Source organism: Notamacropus eugenii, chromosome 1 (assembly GCF_028372415.1).
Source record: "Notamacropus eugenii isolate mMacEug1 chromosome 1, mMacEug1.pri_v2, whole genome shotgun sequence".
In the NCBI taxonomy this organism is placed as follows: domain Eukaryota; kingdom Metazoa; phylum Chordata; class Mammalia; order Diprotodontia; family Macropodidae; genus Notamacropus; species Notamacropus eugenii.
The window spans coordinates 236,299,379-236,317,421 of NC_092872.1; the positions used below are offsets into that span (position 1 = coordinate 236,299,379).

At 44.8% G+C, this 18,043-nt stretch overlaps 1 protein-coding gene across 2 annotated transcripts in view; it reads right to left on the bottom strand.

The window, feature by feature from the left end:
* Nucleotides 1–2,506: 2,506 nt before the first annotated feature.
* Nucleotides 2,507–18,043, bottom strand: part of VCL (vinculin) — a 117,579-nt gene continuing 102,042 nt past the window's right edge. The window contains exons 14-22 of one of the 2 annotated variants that reach the window (XM_072628105.1): nt 17,184–17,333; nt 15,252–15,360; nt 13,866–14,168; nt 12,642–12,766; nt 11,021–11,206; nt 8,568–8,768; nt 6,177–6,380; nt 5,707–5,811; nt 2,507–4,874 (exon numbers count right to left, since the gene is read on the bottom strand). In XM_072628105.1, the coding sequence (XP_072484206.1) occupies nt 4,728–4,874; nt 5,707–5,811; nt 6,177–6,380; nt 8,568–8,768; nt 11,021–11,206; nt 12,642–12,766; nt 13,866–14,168; nt 15,252–15,360; nt 17,184–17,333 (1,530 nt within the window). In that variant the 3' untranslated portion in view covers nt 2,507–4,727. The remainder of the gene's footprint in view (nt 4,875–5,706; nt 5,812–6,176; nt 6,381–8,567; nt 8,769–11,020; nt 11,207–12,641; nt 12,767–13,865; nt 14,169–15,251; nt 15,361–17,183; nt 17,334–18,043) is intronic. The other variant, XM_072628104.1, reaches the window with a different exon arrangement.

Consider the following 18,043-nt stretch of genomic DNA (forward strand, 5'->3'; position numbering starts at 1 on the left):
AGATAATACAATTACATGAATTCAAAACTTGTTGGAAGGCCAGACTCAAAAAGTAGTCATTGATGGCTCCAAGTCATCATGGCAGAAGTCTCCAGTGGAGTACCTCAGGGATTTGTAGTTGATCCTATGTTTTTAGCTTCTCAACTTGGATAAAGTTGTGGATGATGTTCTTATCAAATTTGCAGACAGACAATCCAGAGCTGAAAGGGATAGCTCACTGTGGAGGATAGATCTTAAGAGGCTAGACTCACAGGTGTGGGGAACTTGTGGATTTGAGGTCACATGTGACCCTCTAGGCCTTCAAATGCTGCCCTTTGACTGAATCCAAACTTCACAAAACAAATCTCCTTCATTGAACAACCCCCAGAACTCCTTCAAATTACTAGCTATACCTCCTCCATCTTGCACTTGTGAAACTGATTTTTTGAAGGACATCTGAATTCAACGGTGGTCCTTCAGTATGGGGTGGCATCCAAAAAAACAGCGCAGTCGGGTTTCCTTAACCAAGGAACAGCTAATAGGAATAAGGTGATAATCCCACTGTACTCAGCCCGTCAGGTCTCAGCTGCAGTATTCTGTTCAGTTTTAAACATTCCTCTCCAGACTACATTCCAGACTTGCCCTGCTATCCTGACACCTCACTCCAGGCAAGGAATTCACATTCTACTCCCTGTCCTTCCTTCAATCTCTCCCAGAACCTCCATTTAAGGAGGAGGCCTAGGGTGGCCATATCTTGTTCTCCAGCCTACACTCACACCTCCTCTCCCATTTTTTAACCAGCTCTTTTGATGTGTTACCCTTCCTTCTCAGAAGGCGAGCTCTGGGGGTGGGACCCTTTCTATGGGTATTTGTATTTTCAGAGCTTAGCACCAGTGCCTGGCACATAGTAACACATTAACCAGTGCTTGTTGACTTACTGACTGAATGATATACACAAGCATCCGTTGCCCAGAGGAGGGCAGCCAAGACCATGAAGAGCCTTGAATCTATGTAATAGAGTATAAGCTCAAGGAATTTGGTATATTTCAACGGGAGAAGAGAAGACAGGAAGGACCCAGAAAATATGACTATTTTCAAGTCACACGTAACGCAGGTCAGCTTAACTGAAGCAACAGGCACGCTTAGAGACGGGTGGTACTAGATGCCAGGTACATCAAACCACCATCACCATTTTGACTACCATCTCCCTTAGATCTTGACGGAGACAGTCCAGAACTGTGTAGCCAACTGTTAGGACTTGGGAATACCACTTATCCTTGGACCGTAATGGAAATAGCCCAGGATTCTGAACCCAAGAGCCTCAGGATAGCAATGTCGTTCCCCCCCAAAATAACTAGCCCTGCTTCCCTGGGCCCACAGCTAGCCATGGCCACCTTTATCACCACTGACCCCAACAAACTACACTAATGGGCAAGCAGCCCTAGAGCCCCAGGAGTGGCAGCAACCCCAAGATCACACATAGATCCTGCTTCTAGCCCAGCCCCCACAGCCACTGACCTAGAAGCAAATCCTCTGGAAAAGGGACCTGCCATCCCCAACTGCCATGTACAAAGCAGGCAAGACAAGAATGTGCCAGGCAGGTCAAACCATCATAACCTTCCTGACCACCTCTTCCCTCAGATCTTGAAGGAGATGGTCCAGAGAACCCCAAAGCCTTGGGCACAATAGTATTCCCTTAGACCACCAGTGGCTCCTCCTCTTGGGAGGTCTTCAGGTAGGGACCAGGTGATCACTTGTGAGGTATATTAAAGTGGGAATCCCTTTCTGATATGAGTTGGACCATTTGGCTGCTGAGTGCCCATCCGTCTCACTCAAATCCTGCTGGAGACCATGAGCATTTCTGGTTCATGAAAAACAATGCCTAATATTGCAGTTTCAAAAACCAATTCACATCTCATTTTTGTTTCATTTGAATCTTAGTAAAACCTAAGGTAAACAGCACAAATGTTACTACCCTCATTTTACAAATAAAATAGACTCAGGTTGACATTTGCCCAACTAATGCAGCTCATAAGGCAGCACTGAGGCTCTAAACCCAGGTCTTGCAGACTGAATTCAGAAATCTTTTACATGCTACCTAAACCAATCGTTAACACAAATCCCTTGTAAAAACTGAAGCAACAGAGCATGGGATTTTAGACATCCAGGACAGAGAATAGACTTCGGTGGACTGGTTTTGTATTGTTTTCAGTTGATATCCCCCTGCTGCCAGTCTCCATCATTTCTACTTCTTCTAAACAATGACTCGTAACAAACTCAAGAACTGACTTTTTTAATCAACCATCAGCTACCTTTCTTATGCCAAACACTGTATTAAATGTTTTTTTAATTCAAAGCCTTGTTTGACATGCTGCTGGTTCCTAGACATACTGTCAGGAGGTATTAAAATTAAATAAACCCAAGTCTACCCTACAGTATTAATACTTTACAGATTAACTGAATGTATCTCCCAATGTCTGGCCTAAAAATGACTACTGCTAAAATAACACACCATCTATTCAAACAGTTATTTATACAAAGGCATTTATTTTTAAGAGAACAAAAGAGGTGGCAGAAAATATTTGCATATAACAAATCCTGGTTTATAAACACAGTTATTTTAGTGGTAATATTTCTAACTGACAATCAGGGGATGTTTCGGAATCTGCTTCACCAAATCTGGAACACTGGTGGTGAGAACACCACAACTGGCACAAAGTGTATTTGCAGCGTGGCTAGAACCCTGGAACTGAAATGGCAAACATGATTTCTCCTATTTTCTTTAAGCAATCTTTAACAAAACAAAAAGTGATCTTTGGCATAGGTTCATTTTTAAAGGCATTAATATTGCATTTATATCACATAAGCAACTAAAGAAGTTATGGAATTGGACTAGATAAATGACCCGAGGTCCCAACTCTTAAGATTCTATTATCAATCGATCAATCAATCAACATTTATTAAGCGCCTACTATGTGCCAGGCACTGTGCTAAGAGTACTAAGTACTCTCAGGACCTCAAGAACACTCATCATTCATTAAAAGAAAAAAAGAGGAAGCCTAAAATGTACAGGACTAACTGAAGACAGATTTTATACATTCAACATTGGGATCCAACCCAAGTGAAGAAAACCAAGGACCTTCGGGTTAAAGCTCTCACTCCTCCTTTTCACCATCAGATTTTCTCTCACATAGGTGTTGCGAGTACTCAGCAGGGATCCCAGGAAACAGGTGACATGGGCAATGAATGAAATGTTCCTCACTTAGCTCCTTTCTTCAGACCACAGCACAAGGTGGGGAGGGAGAAGGGACTAACTCTTCATCCATATACTCCCTCTCGCTATGCCCCCTGACCTGCACTGAAGGCACCTCTTGAAGACTTATTTCAGGTTTAGTCACCACAGTCATTTTTAGGTGTGGGAGACTCCCCTCGAAAATTCATGGTCAGCCTCCTGTACTGCCAAGACCAGAAAAATCTTAAGTCTGTGGGTTCATCTCTCCTCAAGCTGGAGAGGTCCCAGCTCAGAGATGGCCCTTCTTTTACACTAATTGATACTGGGGCAAAAAAAGAGCAACTGTCAGCCTGGGGCTGACTTAGAAAAGAAAGGTATTTCAAAGTTCTAGAAAGAAAAAAGCACCTAAATATCTTCCGAATCCATCATGGAGGGAGAGAAATTAGTGGAGGGAATACAATCAGGCCAAGCACTCCAATGCAGCATTTCCTTAAGGCCTCAGCAAAGTGCCCTAGGGGGCAGTAACAAAGCATGCACTGCCCAGGTATGGCCCCACTGGACGACTCCCCGGCTGCTCTGCCCCGAAAAGCAGAGACAAGAGCACCAGGACACACAGTGTTTGGGAGGGGAAACCCTGCCCGAGCAGGTGGGTGGGCAGGCCAAGGCAATAGGCAGGGAACCCCCCACCTCCACCCCCTCGAATGGCTCCAAGAGCTTCCCTGGAATGGTTGGATCACTTCAGAGCAGGATTCATACCGTCACATGTGATTCCACGATTTACTTAGAAGAGAAAGAAATCTTCAGGTTTGTGCTTTTGGAAACTAGCAAAGGAGAGGTAGAGGAGGAAGGCAATGATGCTAAGGCCATCCGCCTCAGGTTACTGCAGGGGCTCTGGTTTGTCTTCCCCCACAAAGCAAGCCCACCTTTAGAAGGGCTTGGTGACCCCACAGAAGGCAGGAAAAGAGCACCAGCTTTAGGGCTGAATAGGGTCACCAGAAGTCTATAGAGCAGCAAACATTATCAGAGGCAGGGGGACTTCCTTCTCAGGGGTAGGCTGCTCAGTCACCCAGGCTCGGAGAAGAGAGTACAGGAGTGAGGTGCAAGGGTGGGGGACAATTAAAGAAGGTTCCTATCCAGAGACTGTCCAGGCAGGATGCAAGAGTAGTGTTCCATACTTGAAATCTGAGCTTATGTAAATAGCCTCCATGAGCTGGAGTCCTAGACCACTTACAGGGAGAAAAGTACAGGAGGCTGTTAGAGAACAGAATACAGACTTTTTCTAGGAAGAGACATTACATACAGTCCCCTGAAGCAAAGGAGAATATAAACATTTTCTAACATGGAAAGACCAAATGTGGGGGTTTCTGCAGGAAACAGGCTGGGGTATGACCCTCACCCCGACAACAGCCAGGGCCTTAGGCCACAGTTACTCCTGCTTAGAAGAGAGTCTCTGAGCCAGGCGTGGGGGTACTGGGGTGTGGGGGACAGTCAGGTGGGGCAACAGCTGCACCTGGAGCTACTGGTACCAGGGAGTTTTTCGAACCCAACGCAAAGTGAAACCAGCATCTGTTCGAATCTTAATTGAAGCTGCTTCCGCTTCTCTGACAGTCTCCTTTACAGACTGCATCAGGTTCTGAGCATTGTGAACCAGCATTTCTGTGGCCTGGAAGAAAAGAGACATTTCCCTTTAGTCCAGGAGTAGCCCAAGAGACACCGAGGCAGCCTGGCAGCATGTCCCCAGGTGTTACTACAGAGGGAAATGGAGGAGACAGACTAGGGCTCTCACCCAGGCTAGAAGGGCCTGGTCACAAAGCTGACTGACTAGGAAAATCTTCTCCATCTTAACAATTATGGGCACATCTGTCCCTCCTGGGGTAGAGCTAGCTTTAGTCGGGTCAGCCTTACTGGGCCTCGGAACTCCTTAACATAAGCAACCACCAGCCTCCCCAGCAGCAAGAATTACAGCCCTGCTCAGCCTCCCAGACATAATTATAGCTGCCCTACTCAGGGCCAACACCAAGAAGAACTATGGAAGAAAGACCCAAGACTGGCACCAAGCTGTTCAGTGAAGGTGCTGGAGTCCTACAGCTCTTGTCTGAACTGGGAAACACTTAGTCCTCCAGAACTACCTTCGAATACACATGAAAAGTTTATAATAAGATAAAAAACTAACTCTTTGGTGACAAAGGCTCTATGACACACTTCCAGTGTCCACCACACAGACCAGGCATTCTTACTTTGAGACCGAGCTCAACAAATGCCCAGTCACGGAAAGAATCCGAATCTCTGAGCATCTTTTTCTATATTAAAGCCCTCATCGCTACCCTGTGGTAGAAGCTGTGGTAGAAGCTGTGGTAGAAGGCCCAGAACGCTGCCTCTCCCTGAACACAGGCCTGGCCTCCCCAGTACTAAAATGGTGGCAGTACATTCCACATCTCATCATTCTGAAGGTCAATTGTGGTGACTAATTAGCAAGCCAGCATAATTATACTCACCTGCTCTGATTCCTCATCACTGATATTGGTTCGGCCCAACATAGTGGCTTTGACTGTGGACAGGATTTTGAGCTGGGTGCTAATGGTTGGAATTCGCTCACACACCTAAAGAGAAAAAATAATTGTGTACTTGAACTGTTAAGCTATAAGCCATATTTAAAAGGAATATCTGCGATAAAAGCTAGTGACTATTCCTACCCACTGATAACCCTGCAGTTGGTGCCCCATGTTGGTTCAGATTTCTATCTTTTAAAATTAGAGATTCAGAAATTCTTGTTAATACGAAATATAATGCAAAAGAGTCCTTGTCCCCCCCATGTTCCCTCAGCCTGGAACCACTTGTCCATTTGATCAGAAAAGGCTCAATTAAATTCCTTTGTTAGATAAACCAATCAATACATCCTTTTCCCCAATCTCTCCATCCTCTGGTATTCCGTACTCTTCTGGGCTCCCAGTTCCTCTTCTCTCACCTGCAAGAGATTGGTTCGGATCCGCTTGTCAGTACACTGCTTTGCCACCTCCTTAGCCAACCGCGTCACCTCATCAGAGGCCTTGGCAATGTCCTTCGCACACTGGATCAGTGCCCGCTTAGTGCCACTGCCCCCTCTCACTAGCCGGGACATCTCAGCCATCAGCAGGGCCATCCGTTTGGCTGCTGCAATAATGTCATTGCCCTAAGGAGAAGCAGAACCACGGAGTAAAGCTCAGCCAGCAGGCAAGCCCAGGGAAGGAGACCAGAGCACACGGAGGAAAGATGAGGTAGGCAGCTGCTTGAGGGGACAGGAGGATGGGAAATCAACCTTTCAAGAGCCGCATGCACAGCGCTGGGGAAACGGACCAAAGAGATTAGTGAGGTGGAGTCCTCTCCCCAGCACTCAGCAATGGGAAGGAACCAGCTTCACAACCGAGAAGAGATGAGAGTCCTGAGTGTTAGTCTGATGTGGAGGATCGCCCCTCAAGAGTGGTCAACAAGCACATCAGCATCCCAAGTCAATCACACTGATGACTGAGCAGCTGGTTAGAGGGGCACGCTGCCCTGGTACAGAGAGGATGCAGGGGAGCTGACCTGAGGGGAAAAGTACTCAACAGCTGGCCTTGAGCCCTGCCAGCATCCACCCAAGAGCCTGCTCTGCTCGACCCTCTCTTGGAAACCACAATTATGCACTCTCCCTGTAATGCCAGAAGTTTTAAAAACTTCAAAAAAACTCTGTATCCTCAATGGGTGGCATTGTGCAAGAGGGAGGTGTCACCTCCTGAATAGATAACCACAACTCTCACCCTGCTGCCTCCCATCTTTCTTGCTAGTCCCAGCGTCTAAAGCAACTGGCCATTTTTAAATTTTCACATTTAAAGAGGTCAACAATCAATCCTACAGTTTCTTCAGGAAAGGAAAAGCAAAATGTCCAATTAGAGGCAGGGAAACTCAAGCTGGACAAAATCAGAATTGGAAATTCATCAGGAAGGCCAAACAGATGAATGAGTGAGAGTTAAAACAGGTCCTGAAATGACCCCAGAGATCATCTGCCAAAAAAGAACCCCCCACCACCCTTCAATCAAAACAAAGTTCTTGGACTGGGCATCTTCATTCTATAAAACCCAGTGAGATAAATTAACAGGAAAAAATGAGGCTAGATTTCACCCAGTCATTCATTTAATGCTTTTAAATCCTCAGAAGTGATGCCCATAAATAGTAAAACAGTGAAAATAAAAAGGTTAACCCTGAAAACCTCCTTTTAAAAAGCCAAGATCTAGTAATTTTCCCCTCAGTCTTCAAGTTGAGTTTTGTCCACCCAAGCCACACCACTGCAGGGTCCTAAAAGAGCAAGTGTAATGTTAAGAGGTCACAAGTGCTACTGACCAACACCTGGTCATCTAAAGGGCCACTTTAGACAGATGATGGTGGCTAAAGAATGCGCATGTGTGAGGGCACATACAAACACACTCACCCCCCCCCCCCCCCACACACACATACACCTCAGACCCAGAGAAGATGATTCTACACCAGGGAAACATGCTAGACCAGCACCAGAGGGGTCACCTCTTAAATGCAGACCCACAATCATCCTAGTGTTTTTATGGTTTTGGTTAGGGGATGGTGCAGCCAAGTGTTAGTTATCACATACCAAACACCCTGAGCCTTGAAGCATAACACTTCCAAAGGACAGAAAACAAAACAAGTTGGTGACCAGTATCTCAAATGCAGATTTGCATGGAGTCCCCAAGGTGGAAGGCTCTGCTGATTCTGCCCAGCAGAATCAAGCACCTCCCCCTGGAGTGATCCAAAGGTGGACAAGGGAAGGGAGGGTGGCCTCCAGTGAAGGCCAGACATCTGCAATACAGCCAAGTGCAAGGCAGCAAAGATTCTGCCATACAAAGCCATTCCTCATCCAGACTCACTCTGGTCTCTGAGCCATGGATGAAAAAAGCAGAGGCACAAAGCACAAGACTTAGTCCAGTGACTTCTTCAGTAGTCTACAATGGCTCCTGATTGGAAACTCATTGAGAGACTCACCCATGGCTGTGCAAGTCATTCTAAAATGCTAACTATTGCTACAAAAGTCAGCAGGGGAAAAATGACAAAAATAAGAGAAAGGAAGCCTTTCAAAAGTGACCCAATCTCTCTCCTTAGTCTCCCCCCACCCCACCTCATCCAACATAAACAGCTTAATGTCTGGCACTGACAGACCTAATAAACTTGTGAAGCCACTCTCAGTTCTGACAATGAGGTGCAGACAGACAGATGACCACCCCATCCAGATTCCTAGGGCTCTCGCAGATCACAGGTGATGCAATGTGTCAGTGCTGAACATGGCCGGATGCAACTGGAGCGGTCCCCCACTGGGAGGGACACCAATGAGTACCTTACTAGACCACTTGGTTGCTTCTCGATGTAAAGACTGAGCAGCGGCCAGAATGGGCTGGTTAACCGGCTGATTGGTCGGCATTAACAGCAGCTCAGGCTCATAATCATCTTCATTGTCAGAGGGGAGAGGAAACCCAACCTCATCGGCAACATCCACCTCGGCTACATCTACACCTTTCTCCGAGGCTTCTTTACCCGGCTTTTCGGGTAGCAGGAAGGATGAGAAACAGGGACAGCGTTAGTATAAGCAGGAGGACTTGAGAGCCTAGTATGAAACAGAGCCTCAGCTGGTTTAGTAACCAAGGTTCCACTGAGTCAGGAAGAAAATATCAGAATCTCCAGGGGATGAATCAGAGATTTGTGGAAAGGGAGCGTTCAGCATCCAATCCTACAAAATCATGCAAAAGGTAAGATTTTTTATAAAAGTACTTAAGCAAACAATACTCATATTTCAGATACTTATTGCCAGAGTTCAATGAACCAAAACATTCTGAGGGGCAAACAATAACTCAAAAACAACCCTGGGTGAAGGAAATGAGTGCACCCAAGGCTGTCCTTGGTTAGCAAGCTGCTCCGAGCAGAACCAGGTGACCCCTCAGTCGGGTGATGTGGACACCATTCTACACTAGAGCCCAGGAGGAGGCACAGGTCAGCTTAGTGGCTGCCAGCCATGGATTGCTGTTTCCTTCAGGAATAAAGAGAGAAGTTAACAGAAGCCCAGAACGCAAAAAGCACACACATCAGATAGCACCAAACACCAAATCCTCATGGGCAAAAAAGCAGAAAGGGAAACGATGACATGGAGAGACGAAGAGCCCCATTCAATGAAGCCCATCAAGCAGCATGCCCTTGCCAGGAACTGCAACAAGTCTCCCAACTCCATGTGGGGCTTTTATGGATGTCTAAGCACACAAGTCGGACTGTACTTCAGTCACACAACAGAAGGTTTTCAGGGACAGGCATTCCATCATCTCCAAATACACCCAGTACTACTATTCATCCACTCTACATAACAGAAAATTTAGGTGTTAACTCAAATTGTTCTTGTTCAAAACAGATTTGTCTTTCCAGACCTTGTCTATCTAGTTCACAGATAAAGCAAAGCATTAGCCTGACAACAGGCTCCAGATGAGTTTAGATTCCAGTAGGACCCTCAGAAGAGATAAAAAATGGTAGCAGTAGCCTGTGGTTCCCCCAACCAGAATAGGCACTAATCCAAAATAGTAACAGAGGGTCTGGGGAAAGTAGTAGGCTAGGGAAAGGTCTGGTATTGCCTACAAAGGATGACCAAGGGAAAAAAGCTGAATCATTTTCATGAAAGAACGTGAAGACTTGACTTAATAAATCAAATCTATATGATTGGTTCTCAGAGCATCAGTTCCCAGGTTGGATATCACATCTTTCCTTTCCCCTCTCCTTCCCCCTCCCATCTATCCAGCCATCCACATGGCCTAACCACAAGGAAGTAGCACCAGCCCTGGGTTCACATACCTCAAAGTCAACTATTCCTGCCTTCCAAACCTCTGACAACAGTCCTCACTGAGGACATCAAGGGATCAGGGTAGAGAAGCCCGTTCCAACAATGGCATCATATTTAAGCACTTAGGAAAACATTTAGAAAAGGAATAAAGTCACTCCCTCAGCCTGGGAGAACAGCAGCTGAGAAGGATAAACTGGAGGGCCCAGGACAACCTAAAAATTCAAAATATTCTTGAGAGGAAGGTATGTGAAAAAGGGATAAAAATGAAAAACCTCAAAACCAAAAACAAAGCAACAACATCAGGTGTGTTCGTTTGCCATTTGGGTTAGAAACGCATTTCACAGCAAGCTAGAAATAATACCTTGTTTTCATACCCAGAAAAGTGACTCAATTTTCACAGTCTGGGAAACAGGCAAGAATTAATTACCAGGAATGTTCACTGGGCAGTAGGAGCCTCATCATAAAATGGGGATTTCCACATTTGCTGTGGAAGGCTAAGCTAGAGCTGATTGGCTGATATATGAAAGAAGGTTGAGCAGAAAGAGTTTCTCTGACCCCAATCCACCAAAGAAAATGGAACCATTTTAACAGCAGAAGAGCCCAAGAAATAGTTTCATGTTTCAGGGCACTAAAAATTAGCAATAGTGAATCCAAACACATCCTATACCCATGAGGAAAATAATGCTACAAATATTTCATTTCTGAAGGACCTAATTTATCCAGTATCAGGGCAAATATCCTCCCAAGGAGGCATCTCTTCAACTCTAGCACATGAAAGAGAAACCAATAGCCACCAAAGACTTTCAAATTTTGTCAGTATTTTCAGAACCAGAGAGAAAAAATGACTGCGCAAGTCAGTCTGACAAAATGTTGATCCTTTCTACTAAGCTCTGAAGCTTGGCTCTTCATCCTTACTGAGGAGCTACCTTTCCTCCCAGGAAAACTCTCTGGGAAAGGCCTTCAATACTTACCTTGCTAGACCACTTCCGAGCTTCATCATGGAGCTGCCTGGCAGCCATCATCATTGGCTGGTTAATCACCTCCCCGGCCTTCTGCTCAGGGAACTCTTCATCCTTCTCCTCTGGCGGAGGGGGTCTGGGTGGTGGAACCTCACCCTCAGGCAGAGGAGGTTTGGGAGGAGCAAGCTCATCCGTCAGCTAAGCGAGAGACAATCCCTCTGTTAGAACTGTAGCCCCAAGGGAACTCATTCTCCTTCCTCTAATTCCACTAGCTGGCTAAATAACCATCTCACCATAAAAAGAAAAAGCCACTCCACAAACACCACGCACACTCACATCCACACACAGGACCAACCCCATTCACATCCCACAACAAGTCATGCTAAGTCATTCATACACATATGTAAAGCACATTTTCTTTCACATTTCCCCACAAAAACCCCATCACTAATGGCTTTAGTTCAGCTCAGCTCAACAAAAATCAAAGCCAATATCACTGATCCAAAGATGATCTGGGTTGTCTAGTAGCAAGAATGCTAGCAGGAGACCTGAGTTCCAGTACCAGCCACATCCCTAGGGATGCTGCATGAAGGAATGAATGAGATCCCTTTCTGTTCTAAAATACTAGGACTATCAGACTTTAGGAGTCACCAGTTAGTAATACTTTTCTCTCCCAATTCTTCCTGACAAAAGCCTAATTGGAAGGATACAAGTGGCACGTTCACTGCCAGCAAACAGTTCAGTCTGGCCTGACATGATCTATGCCAGTTTACAAAATTATATTTTATGACAAAATTAAATGCAGGGGGACCAAATTATCATTTTTCTATGACTCGGCCAAACTCAAGTGGACGGTTTTTCTAAAGCTGCTCTTAGGAATTTATGTATTCAAAAACTGTAATTCTACTTATTCCTTTATCTTACCAGAAGAGTTATTGCTTGTCCAACCACCATCCTAAGCTGTTAATGTATAGAATGCTATTTCCACTGTCAGATCAGGTGACTTCAACAGACTGTCAATAAATCACTTTAATTATCAATATTTTTTTGGTTCCAGTTAGAAAGTGAAACAGCTACGAATTTTGCCTTCTATACTCACAAAACATTTTAAATACCCCAAGCAGGTGATCAGTAGGCCATCAGTTAGTCTGAAACAGTTATCTCAGAAATCCAGGAGGCCAGGGTAATTGAAAGGATAAAGAGAAACAAAAAGTTTCTCATTCTTCACCAAGGTAAACTCGCAGGAAAACTTACTAGGCTAGGAGGATTGTGCAAAGGTATTCAGGTTTGAGGAACACTATTGAAAACTAGAGACAAACTAGAAAATAGGAAATCCTCAGGCAACCCTATTAACATGGTCCCTGACACATAATGTTCATTCACCAAAATCACGATCCCAAGGACAACAGCCCCCCGCTAGCCAATGTCTTGCTTAGCACGCTTATCAAGCTGGCACCCAACTACATGGGAAATCCCATGTGCTTTCTACCACTGTCAGACCCCCTGCACCTGCTGCCAGCTCCTCTCACTCCGGGAAAAATCTGGCAGCACACTTTCCTACTCCCACACTCCCTGCTTTCACTGCAATCATAAACTCTCTGCTATGTCCCACCCCCAGAAGGAATTTACTTACCCGGAGTTGTTCGAGATCTGGGGGAGGAGGAGGGAAGTCAGGCTCCTGAGGTTGGAAGGCTTCTCTGACCTTGGCCACAGCACCCAGAATCCGATATCCCGAGTCCAGGAAGCTTTTCTGCAGGCCTAGAGACAACTGGCACCCTTACCTTCCAAACAAGTGGGTCGGCAGCCTAGGGTTCTCAGCCTGTCTACTGAAGAGGAACTGGAGGGTGCTACCACAAGCGGAGGACATGAACCTGACTGCAGAGCATGCCTAATGACACTGGGATTAGGGACATGTGACATCTGATTTACATTTACATCAGATGTGCCCCAGAACCCTTTGAACTCTTCTCACATTTCCTTCTCTCTGCTCTACTTAGCTGTTGGCATGTCAGTTCTCTTGAGATGCCCAAATCAAGCTTCTCTCAGCTCCACCTGAGAGTCAGGCATGCTCAGGAGAGTTGGCTGTGGATGTATCAAAGAACACTGGAGGTTTGGGACAAGGACAGGTGAAAGCAGTGGGGTTGTGATATCAGTCCCCTGCACCTAGTATTAACCTAATATTCCTAATATTAACCATATTCTGTGTCTTACTGGTCACACTTGACTAGATTGTAAATGTGTGATTTCAGAATAACCCAGACATATCCAAGCCATGAGTATACAGTTCTCATTATGAATATTTTAAAATCCATTTTAATGAAAGTGCAGAAGGTATGAATACCAAATCCAATCCAAGGAAAAGTCACATGATTTGGTGTAATTTGGTGTCAAAGGACAACTATTATGCACCTATGCGGAAAGTCCTCTTGTATAAACTCCCTAATCTTAAGTTTGCCATATTACTCCATGAAAAGGGGTACAAAGTAGATTAAAACATTTTACTAAATAAGGAGAGTAGGAGAAGTCAAATTAGTTATACTGTTAAATATCTGGTAAATGAAATACTGGGGATAGAATGTGTTCAAAGTTAATAATGACCGCAGAGTGATAGGAGCTACTTAGTGTGAAGGCATTCTATATTCTGAGAGGAGAGAGAATATGTTTCAGTTCCTGAGACAAATGGTCTGGGAAGGAAAAAGTACATGATCCTTGATACTGGATCAAGAAAGTACAATATTTTATTTTCAAAATGAATCTGTTGCTTATATCATATTAAGTGGGGGCAAGTGGATTCTAGCTCCAATCTAATAATACCTGAAATTAATAAATGAAACAAGATGAGTCATTTATTGCTTACCAGGATCAGAAATGTTTCCAGCTACAGCTTTTGCATCCATCACCATCGGGGAAATGGTTTTGCTCAGTTCATCAGAAGCGGCCTTCACAGCTTCCCGGAATTTGGGATCCTCAGAGTTTTCCACCTCCCGTTTGGCTACTAACAGGATCCGATTGGCTCGCCGAGCAATGCTGGTTGCCCCAGCAACGAGCATCTGAGGTTGGATGTTAGCCATAGCTACTTTACACTTGTCCAGGTCTTTCTTAATTGCTTCCTCAGAAGCATCCAGCAGAGATTTGGTGTCTATGGCTTCATCCACCAGCCCTGCCAGAGAAAGGGAAATAACACTGAGAACAGAAGCTCCCAAGTCCTATGGGCCGCACATTTTCAGGGAAGTTTCAACATTCAGAACTCTCTCCTTCCTCAGCAGTCTTCCCAACCATGGAAAGCTTCCAGGTGAACACAGGCTTTGCAAAGGGCAGTCTGAGCAGAGGGTCCGCACTGACTTACAGCTTTTATGAGAGTAGTCGTCCACGGCCTCTGAGCCTCCATGTCAGCAGCCAAAACGCACTGCTCTCCAGAAACAGCAAGAGATGCATCTGAGACTGATCACCACAAGACCTTCCCACTATCTTCTACCATCGCGCTCTCTCTCTCCTCGCTCCCCAGCCATCTGCTGCTTCTTGGCAACTGCCCCTGCCTGAGATGAGCCGTAAGGAGACTCCAGTATCCCTAAGAGACCACCTCTTGTTTCTGTTCCTTTGATTCCAACACCTTCTGAGCTCCGCTTTCATCTCTGGCTACTGGGGGACTCTGTCATAGGAGGTGCTGCCGCTAAACCTCAGGCCTTCATGCCCACATCTCCTTCCTTCTCTCCCATCCCTCCCTCAGCTCAGAATGAAGAAGACTAGGAGGTGCCCCTTCAACTGGGCAGGCTCAGACCAAACCACAACACAACAACAACCCCACTGCACAGCTAAGATGAAACACTGAGATGGATTGTGCTGAATTGTTGCTATTGTAATACCATGAAACACGAATCCCTGAAAATGACAGGACAGCTCAATGGAGCCACAAACTGCTCCCTTACATCCACCGAAACCAGATCCGGGCTAGAGGCAAGCAGGGACACTACTGAAAGAGAAGACAAGACTGCCCACAATGGACATGCCACTGCCAGGGCCTCAAAGGGCCTCTCTTCAGCCCCAGCGGGGAGGTCTGAATGAGAGGCGGCTGCTCAGTGGCTCTGAGCACAGCCAAGTCCAGGGTCCAGCACATGACTTCCCTCTCATCCAGTTACAGCCAGGGCACATCTCCATTCCTGCTCAGGTTTCCAAAGCTCACTCCCCTCCTTCAAAACCCCAGGGCACAAAGCATAGGACAGCCGCCACCTTCCACAGGCTTTACCTGTCATTTTTTCAACGTTATCAATCCACTGGTTCTTCATGGTTTCAAAATGTTCATAAGCAGCTTGATTTCCAGGATTTCTTAGTAAGATGCGAGCAGCTGAGACAACCTGCCGATAGCAAAGGCATATTTAAAGCTCAAGCAATCCCCTTGCCCAGAAAGAAACTGAAGGATACATGGCTTTATGCTTGGGGAGAACTAGGCTACTGTTCTTCACCCCAAGTTTGCACTGTAGAGTCAAAACCCCCAAACATGCACTGAGGAGTCACAACACCTATGGTTTGTTTGAATTCAAACTTTTTCCTTGCACATACATACACACAATTCTACTTTACAGTCAGGCCCCAAAATCCTGTTTTACAGTCTAATAATAACACTTAATAATAAAAATAACAAAAATGCCAACGACCAAGTATAATGTTATTCTTGAGATAGGCTCTGGTCAATTACACAACACAAGCCCCTTGACAAGAAAATGAAAAAGGAGAAAACTGGTATCTACTGAAACTCCAGTAGGAAGTCTTGTTGCCCTCAGTCATGTATTTTATGAAAGGTATTATTCACAGAAAGAAATTACTGGGAACCGATTTATGACGTGAACTTATAAAAAGATGTAACTTTCAACTTTATAATTAGCTACTGCATCAAGAGCAGGGAAATTATCTATATTGTAGGGAAGTTCCTCCTTAAGCACAGAGACAAATTTCTCTTTTCCAAATGATCTAAAAAGGTAGACATAAACGCAAGGTGGCAGGTCTGGGCCACGGGAAGGAGGATTAACCTTATTAAAAGGTTAAAACAACTACTTACAAGCAGTTAGCAGGGGTATTGATCCCCTCTATTTACTCTAAAACAAATATTCAAGGTCCTGGTTCAGCATGTTAAGGATATGGTCTCTTACCTTTCCCCTTAAACCCGTTATCCCTTCGATTTTCTTTGTTTCCATCTGTGACATGATCAGTTAAGTGCCATGACTGAAACTTTGCTGTTACCTTTGGATCTTCTTTCTCCCTCACCTCTCATGGCCAGTAACTCAGTCCTAAGAATTCCACCTCTATAAGAAATAGCCCTCAAATCTTCCCCTCTTCTCTCTGGGGCTACTGGCATCACTCTAGGCCAGAATCTCATTATCACTGCAGAAGCCTCCCCTGATCCATCCTGCACGCTGCTAGACTAATCTTCACGAGTGTTGAACAAATCACGTTTTCACTCTGTCAATATCATGTCTTACCTCTGCTCACAGAGAGAAGATCAAACTCGTCCATCTCATCCTATTCTCCATGCCCCCCTTACTCATCTTTACTCCAAAGCAACACCAAATCACCCATTTCATTTTTCCTACTTCCATGGACTGGTTTATATTGTTCTCTACATCAGAATGTCATTGCTGTTGCAGTTGCTGAATGAATGCTCATCTGGGATTTAAATCCCAACTCCAGGTACTGCCAGCAGCTTCTCAGTCAACAGCTCATTCAGGGGTTTTTTATGTAATATTTTGTAATAAATGTTTGCTGATGACTGGAGTTATTTATGCCTTATCTCCTGCTATAAAATCCCCAAATGTAAGGATAATAACCTGTATGCCTGCATAGGTATTTAAGGAACATTTTGTTGAAGTGACTTGAATTTTGTAGAATAGGAAAATATCCCCTTGACCTGAGACACTAAATCATGTTACCTAATGGTTCACAGACATGTTGTAGGACTTTAACTCATGACTGACTTGTGTCTTCTTTAATCTTTCCAAACAATGCAATGGATGAACAGTAAAATAACATGAAAAGGTGAGTGAAAGCATGAAATACAGTTTAAATTTTAGAAGGCCAACTTAACAGGTTTACAGAAGAAGAGGAAAACAACAGGACACTGAGAATTCTGAAGACTCCTCACAGTTTGTCCTAATTTTTAAATGAGAAACAAATCAAGCCAAACCTGGGGCGTGAGTTCCCTCGCTGTCTTCACTGAAGCTTGAATACCTTCCACAGTGGATTTATTAGCTGTCCCAACAGCAGCCGCCTTCTCTGCCGTAGCCCCAAGTCTTCCAGAGTGGTTTTCAAAGTTAGCTGCCCTCTCATCAAACACCTAGGGAAAAAAGCCATTCCGACCCTTTATCTCTTTAGGCCAGTGAGGAGTTATTCCCAGTGTAAAGTCTGGGAAAAATGCCCTAAACCTGAGTGAGTAAGAGAGATGGACTAAATATAAAGTTAGCACTAATTAGTTGGGCTCTGACAAGTATGGTCATATGTATATGCTCATTCACACACACACACATCCCACCTTCCTGATTTTCAAAGCAATCCTACTTTGAATATACAGAGGACACAAGGCTGCACCTTGCATTATAGGGAACTTAAAAGAATGTGAAGAAGGCGCAGTCGCTATACTCTCAAGAAGTCTATAACCTAGTTTGGAGAGGACAGACAAATCTACAGCTATAACTGCTAAATGCACCATGTAATTCATTTTAAAAATAAAACCCTCCATTTTGTGGATGGTCCATGGAGTTTCAAAGCTACACTTCGGTCTCCAAAACACAAAACATTACCACAAATAATCTCCATAATAATGTGCGAGAAATCTGACTGATGGATGCTCATTATAGGGTGTGTTCATATATATGCCTGAAACATCAATGACGTTCACAAGTTTTTACTGGATGCAAATGCTGAACTGCTAAATGAGATGGCAATAAACAGCAGGATCTTGCAGAAAGTTGCAGCTCTCTGATCTAAGTTAACGTGTCTAGCAGAGCCAGACGGGAATCCGGAATGCAAGGCTACACAGCCTGTGAA